Source organism: Nelusetta ayraudi, unplaced genomic scaffold, assembly GCF_046127955.1.
Source record: "Nelusetta ayraudi isolate G7.1 ecotype Tasmania unplaced genomic scaffold, CSIRO-AGI_Nayr_v1 ptg000168l, whole genome shotgun sequence".
Lineage (NCBI taxonomy): Eukaryota > Metazoa > Chordata > Actinopteri > Tetraodontiformes > Monacanthidae > Nelusetta > Nelusetta ayraudi.
The window spans coordinates 656741-667157 of NW_027466218.1; the positions used below are offsets into that span (position 1 = coordinate 656741).

Sequence of the window (10417 nt, forward strand, 5' to 3'; positions counted from 1 at the left end):
ACGCCGTGTTACTACGTGTGACCTCATTCCAAGAGCAGGTGTTATCACACGCTTACAACCTGGCAAGCTGCAAATATTTGGATCCGTTGCTCAGCCCTATCGGTGGCGAAATCATCCACCATTCCAGCAAACTCTGAGTCATTGACTCCGTCTGAGCCAAGGTTCCCAGCTTCATGTAACAGTGGTGTAGTGTAGTGTAGTGTCTGTGTGTGTGACTGTAGCCAAAGTGCCAAAGTCCAGCATTGTAAAGTAATATCTCATGCTGACACTTTAAACTCATGTTGCTAGCATGCAAGCCAGCTGTTGACGTCTGCTTCAGCGCGTACTTGGTTGTACACACTGATCAACTTATATAAGAAGCTCATTTTTGTGTTAAAAAACAAAACAAAACAAAACACAAAAGAAAAGAAAAGAAAACACACACCCTTTTACTTGGCCTTCCCGTAGATAAGATCATGCATGACTTGCGGCTGCTGTATTTGAAGGGTGTGTCCCCCCCCGGTGCAGGTGTTGAGACTGTAAAACCCAGATCAAAATGCAGCATAGCAACGCTCCCTGGTGATGGCAACAATCACACCCACGGACTCTGTGAGGACAGGGAGAGGGTGTGTGTTTATGTGTCCACAGCATTCCGGTGCTTCCTCTTTACCTCATATGGTCATTGACTGGCCTGATTGAAGGTCTGGATGCAAAAGAAGTTTGATGTTGAAGTTTCGAAAATGTAGCACAGAGGTGCGTCACAATGACTGCCATCATTGGTTTGTATAATAATGCATAGATAACATTTTTGATTATTAACATATAGCAGGTAAATAATGTGATTAATTGACTCTGAAATGAATTCATGCATTTCATGACATTTGTTTGTCAGTTTGACTGTTTTTTGTTTGTCTCTTGCATGAAAGACAGGTAAAGATCAGTAGAACTGGCACATCTTCAACGTAGATTTATTTTAGCACGACCCACTTTACACATTGAGCTCACTTTTCTCTTTTTTGCTGTTCCTCCTTTTCAAGATTCAACTAACTAAAGAAACCCAAACTTACATTTGCCACTGACAATGTTCCAGCGTTCAATGTGTTGCCGACCAGCCATTCAGGAAAGCCTGATAACATGTGAGTGACATCCTTCTACCTTGGATTAGAGCAAAGGCCTTCAGCTGGCTTGCCACCGCACTTCTGTGCAATAACCAAGTCTTCCTCCAGCGAAAGGTCACAGATAGGATTCAAAGCGGCATTCCGCAGGTATTTAGCGGGATTACCATCCCGTACTCACTGTGGCAGAAGAAGCAGAATGACTGCTCGTCAGTTGGACGTCAACGACATGTCCACTCACATATACCAAGATCGTATGTGTTAAAAGTGAATGTGAGATGATGTGGGATGAAGAGCAGCGCGCAATTAAAGTCTTTCCGATTTGTTTTCCCGTCAACGCTCAGAGTCAGCGTCTCGTAATGTTTGAGACTCTCCACCTTTTCACGACTCATTTCTTTTTGTTTTTTGGAAAGAGTGCACTCCACCCAGAGATGATGCACATCAGATATGTGAGTGAGTTGGATCGACAGTCTAAACCCTGTGCTGACAATGCAATTGGCAAATATAAAATCGCAACCAGACATGTTGTGCTTCGCTTCTGCATAAGAAGAGGGAGATAGGGATCAATGACCACTCCTGTGATGATAAAACCTTTTCATTTCAAACTGTGACGAATGTTGCATTTTCATGCATTACCAGGGCAACGAGTGCATTTGGACAGGACGGAAAAAAAGAAAAATAACGAATTGCCTGGAGTCATGGTGCGACTCAACAGGTTCCAGTGTCCCCTGGAGGCAGAAGAGCACAGTCCCTGGAGCACCAGACAGTCCTTTCAACGCTGGACTGGTGCAATTTGTAAGTGAAACATCCACTTACAGCCTTTGGAGGGAGTTAAGAAAGCACACAACAATTAAAGCAACACCTACATTCCATTCATTCTGCACTCTAAAAACACAGAATTTTTCAAGTGACTGAAAAAAAGGTGTGTCTCTGTCAAGGAAATTTAATGGCAGAACGGCATTAGAAGCTATTGTGCAGTAAAACTCCAGGCCAGGCTTTCACTCCAAAGGGCCTCAAGTAACTTTGAATTAGTTGCAGCTCATACATTAAAATGACAAAAGGTTCAGAATGCACTTATTGGTGGTTGTGCTGCTGACCAGTGCCGAAAGGAAGACGTGTGTGTGTGTGTGTGTGTGTGTGTGAGAGAGAGAAAGAGAGAAAGAGAGAGTGTGTGTGTTCTTTTGCAGATGTGAGTGCAAAACTGTGTTTTTTATTCACCAGTGAGCGTTCCTCTGGCAAAATATCAACTGACAATGAGTCAAGGCGTTGGTCATGTTGCACAAAAGAATGGAACAGCAATGGATGTCCAATATAGTAAGTCCTCATTAAGAAAGACAAACATGCGTGTGTGTGTGTGTGTGTGTGTGTGTGTGTGTGTGTGTGTGTGTGTGTGTGTCTGCATATCTCCAAAGTGAGGACTCTCTACTTTAAGCTTAATCAATAAAGTCTATCTATCTATCTAATCGTGCAAAAAGAGGACATCATTTTAAAGGGATTCCATTCAATCACTATGTGCTATGGCAAAACTGTGCATTCCATGCATTTCATAGACCATACATTAAGCATGTGAAGCATTCACACACACCCTGTCCTGTGCACACTGCACATGCCACAAAAACAAAAAAACCCTACTGAGACCGGTTTATTTTAACAACTCCAGTTAGTGCTTAGTGGCATCCCTGCTAACATTTTTAATTTCAGTGAGGCATTCGGAGGTGCAACACACACACACACACACACACAAGACTCTGATGAGCAGGTTGTTGGCACGCAACCACGTACAGTGGTTTTCACATTCAGATGGCAACGAGAGCTTTCGAGTTTTGCTCGTTCTCTTTTGAAGTTCCTCGGAACATTTATTACTGAGGAGAGATTCCAACGAAATTGCTTTACTAGTCAGCATCCAACAAATGCAGCAGGGTAACGCATTCAGTGACTCGCAGAACAGCAGTGAGTGGGACATACGAGAGGCGCTTTCTGTGGCACTTTCAGCAACGCTCTTTTAAAAGGGCTTCCTTGGTGTTTTGTCCCTTAAAAGTCCTCCATCTAATCTTTGTTACTATTGCATTTATTATTCCACTGTTATCACATCGCTAGGAATGCTGCAAAAAAGACGACCGTAAATGAGCTTTTTCCAAAACACACTCAGTCCTCAGCCATTGTAATTGCAGCAGACACCATACAAATGTTTACAGCGTCAAGCGTAACTTTGCCCCGGCTTGCATTGACAAAACTGTGCGCACGGCCAATCGACCTATAGGGATATTAAGTTGCTTCAGAAGATCCGAACCTGACCAGGCATGAGCTTTGACTGCCATGACAGACGACATTTCAGACATGCACAGGCAGAGCTACATAGAAACTATGCTGTGTTGGCCCTTTTTTCCTCGGGGCTGCTTCAGTGAAGGGTTCACGTTCTAAAAAGTTAAATAAAATGTCATGAGCAAAGTTTTACCTGAACCATTGACATTTTAGAGTACCGGGGGGGAAAAAAACCCCACAATACCTAAATAAAGAGCCTCCCGGTTGCTTGTCTTGTCAGGCCCTTACCCTTTGGCCCATCACTATCAGCTTGGTGCCGATTTATTTGATTGATAAGGCAGTGAAATACGTGCGTGATATATTAGTGTTAAATCTGGCACAACACGCGAAGCAGTTAAAGAGAAACTTGCGTATGTTTTTTGGCAAGCAAAAGGTCACGCAAGCAGTTAGACACCCGCAAAGCGCCACCCTCCATTCAGAGTTCGCATGAAGCGAAAGTAGCACATAAATTCTCCCCAAATAGCGAGGGGGCAGCAGGGACGTGCGTTTAAAGTTCCACACCATGGTAGAAATTAAAGGCATGTGCATGTGAAAAGTTTGGGAAGAACGGGGAAGAATGCGGGCCTGCCCTGTGCCAGAGCTGCAGAGGGATGAAACACAGAGCGGTGTGTTTCACTGTTTCACCAGGGAACAGCCTTCAGATGTCACAGCTCATTCACATACAATACTGTTGTCAGGACAAAGACGGGCCCGGCGACAGCAAGCTAACAGCTAACTTTTTGACCCAAAGTCGGCACTTGTTGAATGGAAGGTGTCTAAAAATTTGGCAATGGAGAACAAATACTCCTGAAATATGGTGAAACAGCAGACCTTTCCTGTTCTACTGCAACTTAGCTCTTCATCAGCAGGCCAACAAAACAGCAAGATGAAAAAGACAAATTATGTTTGCACAAACAAAACACAAGTCTTCACTTTTCATTGTGGACTGACCGACGAACACACACACACACACACACACACACACACACACACACACACACACACACACACACACCAGAATATCTATCTATCTATCTATCTATCTCAGGGTTTTTTTTTTAATTCATTTTTTAAATTTTTATTTCTTACTACTGCTTACTGCAGCAACAAAGTGATTCCCTCTTTGTAAAGGTCTATCTAACCTAATCCGCCGAGTTTGTGCCTTTCAAATTGTTCCCTCAGGGGCACTAACCTTACCCAGGGATCATTTCTAACTGATGGCATTAGCCTAGCCCTGAGCCAAGCCAAGCACTCATTTACAGCGAGCAAAACAGCAAAAGCTATAATTGCTTACGAAGTGTTACAGGTTGTGAAAATCAGACGGACACCCTTGTGAGAAAAGGGTGCCTGGGAAAATGTTTGAACATGTGTTCTGAATTCATAATTAACCCAAGCAAACCGTCAGCATATGTGGACGCTATCAGTGCAACCTGATATCATTTCTGAGGTTCAAGATTGATGAGCTTCTTTGGAACCACCCAAACTGTCTGCAGGACTCACAATGTGGACGACTTTGTGAGAAAAGCACATTAAGGCCTGAAACTTTCCTTTGGAACTCTCCGCCTTTCTACCCCAGTTCCTGTTTAGCCACCAAGCTGGTGTTGGTTTCGCTAGCCTGTGAACACGAAATGTGCCGCCCAAACAGAGGCCCTTTCTCCTCGGCCTAATGGCATTTTCACTTCACTCCTTTTTCTCTCCCTCCCTCCCTGCCTGCCTGCCTGCTGCCCCAGTGCAGGGTGTGTCGCAGCTTATCTGCTGACATTCTCTCCCTACCTGTTTTACTGGATGGGCCACTCCTGTCATTCAGAGCCCTTGGCCTGAGGCGGACGCTAAAAGTGAGAGTACAGGTTGGGGAGGCGGGGAAAGACCCTCCCCCTTGCCTCAGCTTGGACATAAAAGCAGGCAGCGCTCACAGTCAGACACTCAGAGGGATTTGGCACTCCTCTTGAAGCCTTTACATCTTCAGTTCTCCTCAGTTCAGAGCTACCAACCTTTACCTCGGCAAACATGGCCAGCAGAAGGGCTTACTCCGTCTCAACGTCCAGCAGCACCAGGAGGTCTGCTGCACCTGCCTTCTCTCAAAGATCCAGCTTTGGTTATGGCTCTGGCTCTGCCATGGGAGGTAGCTTCGGTGCCGGAATGAGCATGGGTGGCGGTGGCGGCGGCTACGGATTCAGCAGCAGCTCCTCCTATGGCGCCGGCGGTGGCCAGGTTATGGCTGCACCCATCACAGCAGTGACGGTCAACAGGAGCCTGCTGGCCCCCCTGAACCTGGAGATTGACCCCACCATCCAGACCGTCCGCACCCAGGAGAAGGAGCAGATCAAGACACTGAACAACCGCTTCGCCTCCTTCATTGACAAGGTAGGGCTCCCTGTCCCCTTTACCAGCTTCCAACTACCTCTCCAGCCTGAAAGTCCCATGATGCTGTGTGCGCACACTAAGTGTGTTCTTGTTGCAGCCGGTGCTGACAAAGCATGACAGCTGCTGTTCTTATCTCTGTGACGTAATAAACATGAATGAGTTATATATTCTGGGGGCAGAGAAGCTTTTGAAAATCCACCTAATTTCTGGTGTGATTTTTAGCTTTCTGAGATCTACCTGGTCCCACCAGGTCTGCGTGGCCTCTCTCAGCCCATTATCCAAACATGGGTGTGGAACTGGACTCGCCCATGCCTCACCGAGAGGAAATGGGGATCTCATGCACTATGCCCAGAGTCCAAAGTCTGTCATTTGGACATTGCACATACTATCTGGTGCGATGTAAAAGAAAAAAAGTTTAGCTCTGGGCGCTAAATAAAGTTTTGCCTTGCATATACTGAAGTAATTTAGATGTATTTTATCTATTTTTTCATGCTCAGGGAAATATTTAAACGCTATCAGTTGTCTCACAAAACAAAAGCCGAGATCCGGTGTTACTTGGCTGCTTTGTCTCTTGTGGTTTATCTGCCACACCTAGTTTTTTTATGACTGGACTGACTGAGTTGCCTTTAAAGGTCCACGATGACTCATAGCCAGACAAATGGTAAATTATTGAAAAGCAGGTTAAGCCATGTCATACACTCGTTAATAAAAGAATGGAGAATAGGAAGCGTTCTTGATAAAAACTAAAGAATAATCTTACTTTCAAAAGCACATTTTTGCAAACTTCGCAAATTCGCTTTCTCAACTGGCATGACTTAGAGTTGCTTAGGGTGTGGCTATTTAAATATGTAGCCAGTCGGTTGAGGTGCGGCTGTTTGAAACCCAAATGACACCCTCCACCAACATCCACAAAGCTAAAATACAATTCCATTCTATTGACAATAACAATTCCTTTTGGGATTTTGTTTTTCCACAGGTCCGCTTCCTGGAACAGCAGAACAAGATGCTGGAGACCAAATGGAGCCTCCTCCAGGACCAGACTACCACCCGCTCCAACATCGAGGGCATGTTTGAGGCCTACATCGCCAACCTGCGCAGACAACTCGATGGCCTGGGCAACGAGAAGGTCAAGCTGGAGGGAGAACTGAGGAACATGCAGGGCCTGGTCGAGGACTTCAAGAAGAAGTGAGTGTTCACACGGTCACTGGCTTTTTTTCCCCCCACCTCAATCTGAAATTCATGGCAGCAAGCTGAGAGATCCCTTGTGTGCCAACAGGTACGAGGATGAGATCAACAAGCGTGCAGCTGCAGAGAACGAGTTTGTGCTCCTGAAGAAGGTAAGAAAACATGGAAAGACTTAGTCATGATACAATGGAAAGCTGTCAATGTTTCCATGCATTGTGCATGATGCATGATTCTTTTTCCAGGATGTTGATGCTGCCTACATGAACAAAGTGGAGCTGGAGGCCAGAGCCGATGCTCTTCAGGATGAGATCAACTTCCTCCGGGCCGTCTACGAGGCTGTACGTATCTCCAGTACTCAGTCAATTGTCAGCTCAAGCTCCTGATCACTCTGCATAAGCTAAAACGACATTTCTCCCCACATTGAAACTTCGCAGGAGCTGCGTGAGCTGCAGGGCCAGATCAAGGACACTTCCGTCATTGTGGAGATGGACAACAGCCGCAACCTGGACATGGACAGCATCGTGGCTGAGGTCCGCTCTCAGTACGAGGACATCGCCAACAAGAGCAAGGCTGAGGCCGAGACCTGGTACAAACAGAAGGTGAGCCAAAGCGAGACTGGTGATTATCCAGCAATTAAGGTCACATTCAAGATCATTTTTGCCAGAATTGTAAATGCTTTTTTTCTAACCACAGTACGAGGAGATGCAGTCCTCAGCTGGCCAGTACGGCGAGGACCTGCGCTCGACCAAGACTGAGATTGCAGAGCTGAACCGCATGATCGCACGTCTCCAGAACGAGATCGAGGCAGTCAAGGCACAGGTGAGTCCCAATACTAGAAGCCACTAAGTTGCCCGTTAGAGAAAAATCCCAACAGTCTCTGATGGTGTGTCCGACAGAGGGTCAGCTTGGAGGCCCAGATTGCCGAGGCTGAGGAGCGCGGCGAGATGGCTGTCAAGGACGCCAAGCTCCGCATCAAGGACCTGGAGGAGGCTCTGCAGAGAGCCAAGCAGGACATGGCCCGCCAGGTGCGCGAGTACCAGGAGCTGATGAACGTGAAGCTGGCCCTGGACATCGAGATCGCCACCTACAGGAAGCTGTTGGAAGGAGAGGAGAGCAGGTGGGACAAGCGCGACCACTTCAATTGCAATTCTTTTGTGACCGCTTCAGCTTCAGAATCAAGCACTGACTTTTCCTTCCTTTTGCCAACAGACTGGCCAGTGGGGGCGCCACCGCCACCATCCACGTGCAGCAGTCCTCTGGAGGTAAGTGTCACAGCTGAATATTTGCTGTGAAAGGCACAGGGACGGATGACTTAATATTTCTCCTCTGTTCCAGGATCCCTTCAGTCCAGCGGCGGCGGCGGCGGCTACGGCTACAGCAGCAGCTCCGGCTACGGCGGCAGCTCCGGCTACGGCTCCGGCCTCAGTTACGGCGGTGGCAGTAGCACCATCACCAAGTCCATAGTCACATCAAGCTCCATGAGGAAAGGCCTTTAAGAAGGAGTGCCGCCCCTTTGTTCCCTTCAGAAACTCTTAAATTTGATTTGAATTTGAACCCTTTCATGGTGCTGTGCAAAACTCAAAGTGTCCGAGAGGAGAGCTGAAGATGCCAAAAATGAAATTTAAAGAAAAAAAAGAAAAGAAAAAAAAATCTAAATCAGATTTAGAAGTTTCTGAAAGGAAAGTGGCCACAAAACACGCAAGTGCCAAGTCAGTAAGCAAGGTGAATGTTGTTTTTCTTACTTACTGTGCCAATACTGTGCTCAATCCAAGCAGTATGACCAACAGGGAAAAAAGATTAAGCGCTAAAACTAAGCGGTGAAAACAGCTAATAGATCTTGTATTGTAGGGCACCGACAAACCTCAGACAAAAGAGCCAGTCGGTTGTTTTCTGCAGATGCCGGTGCCTGTACGAGAGGAAGACAATTGCCAAACCTGTCACCTCTTCTTGAACCTCTGTTAAATGTTTTCTTGCAAAGTTTCACCTTTTTCTTTGGGAAGAAAAAATAATCTTGTTGAAACCTGATTTGTTTTGTAAAAGCGTTCTGAGCCATGTCTGATGGATGCTACAGTGAATAAAACAAATCTGAAAATTAAAGCTCTCTTGCCTGTGACCCTTTAATTTTTATTTTATTTTTTGTTTATTTTTTGTTTAATGTGCTTGATCAAAGCCTGGCTTTGACCGTTTGCTCGCACATGAGGGCAGTGCTGTGCCACTTTTCCTGGTGCTGCCATTCAGCAGCAATGCCGCCACAGCATTCTGAGAGGAGAGAACAATAAATGACTTGCAAAGATTTCAGATCAGCAAAATATAACAAGCAGGACGAAATCAAAACAAAAAAGTTTGTTTTTCATCTAGTATTACTATAAATTACAATTTTATTTAACTAAAACAAAAACAGACTGTCCTTTAGCTATGGTTTTAATCAAGGATTCTACACATGTATACTACAGTTAAACTGTTCATGAAGATTCCCAAGAATCCAAAGACTTTTGACTAGACTTTTTTTTCTTTTTTTCAAAATATCATAATTACCGCCAATCATATTTAATTTGACAGGGAGGCAACGGCAGGAAATAGCCGTGCATAATGCCAGGCAAAGTTCTGTCTTAGTGCCTGTCTAATTCCTTATCATGATCAGTCTGGTCAACTTGGACATCTTCCTTCTTACAGCAGGACGAGATGCAACACAGCAGGGCCTTAGATTTGTCATTTATACGTTAAATTGTTTCAAATTCTGACTTGCAGATTATAAGAAGCAATAAGTATGGATAATTAGAAGCTGATGACCTTTTTCGTCGGTGGGGGCAGGATGAGGTGGTTGAAAGGGGGGTTGAGCTATTTGAAAAGTTCTTATTTGGCTGACACCATTCGGCTCGGCCCATATACATCCCCACTTCCTGATGAATCCCTTTGTTGTGATTAAGGAATACCGCATGATGTGTTCTACATGTAAATGCCATTGAATTTTTTTTGTGCTCAGCCCATGTTGCAACCATTTCAAAGGTTTCAAGTTGTGCCGGAGAGAAATAAACTATTAATAATTCGACTGGGGTTAGAAAGTCATGTGGCCCATTTATCATGTTTATCAACTTGGGAAGGTTTATTATAATTAAGATGAACATTTTTCATTTGGTCTTTTATTGCCAGACAGCAGCATATATATTCTTTTGTATGTTTCAACAGTTTTAGTTGGCTACAAATAATAAAAAAAATCACTCTTTGCCTGTTAACCTCAGGCTAAAGTTGCTGGCATGACTGTTAAACTTGGTTCCAGGTTGAATAAAACTACCTGTGCTTGTGCACACGCCAAATGTCAAACTCTGCAGCAGCAGCAGCAGCAACAACAGCGGCAGCTATTCAAGTTCCCACATAACCGGTTACAACACCATGCTGGCAGTGGCGGCTGGGTGTGTCTTATAAAGGGGAAATGACTCCTGTCATCACAAATCCTGTGGCTGATGCTTTCATTC

At 45.2% G+C, this 10417-nt stretch overlaps 1 protein-coding gene across 1 annotated transcript; it reads left to right on the plus strand.

Annotated features, from left to right (window-relative positions):
- Positions 1 to 5307: 5307 nt before the first annotated feature.
- LOC142880369 (keratin, type II cytoskeletal 8-like) lies at positions 5308 to 9041 on the plus strand. Its single transcript, XM_076014236.1, has 9 exons — positions 5308 to 5759; positions 6736 to 6944; positions 7036 to 7096; positions 7187 to 7282; positions 7379 to 7543; positions 7638 to 7763; positions 7841 to 8061; positions 8154 to 8206; positions 8280 to 9041. The coding sequence occupies exons 1-9, from the start codon at positions 5403 to 5405 to the stop codon at positions 8438 to 8440; spliced, it is 1449 nt and encodes a 482-aa protein (XP_075870351.1). The 5' UTR covers positions 5308 to 5402; the 3' UTR covers positions 8441 to 9041.
- Positions 9042 to 10417: the final 1376 nt, after the last annotated feature.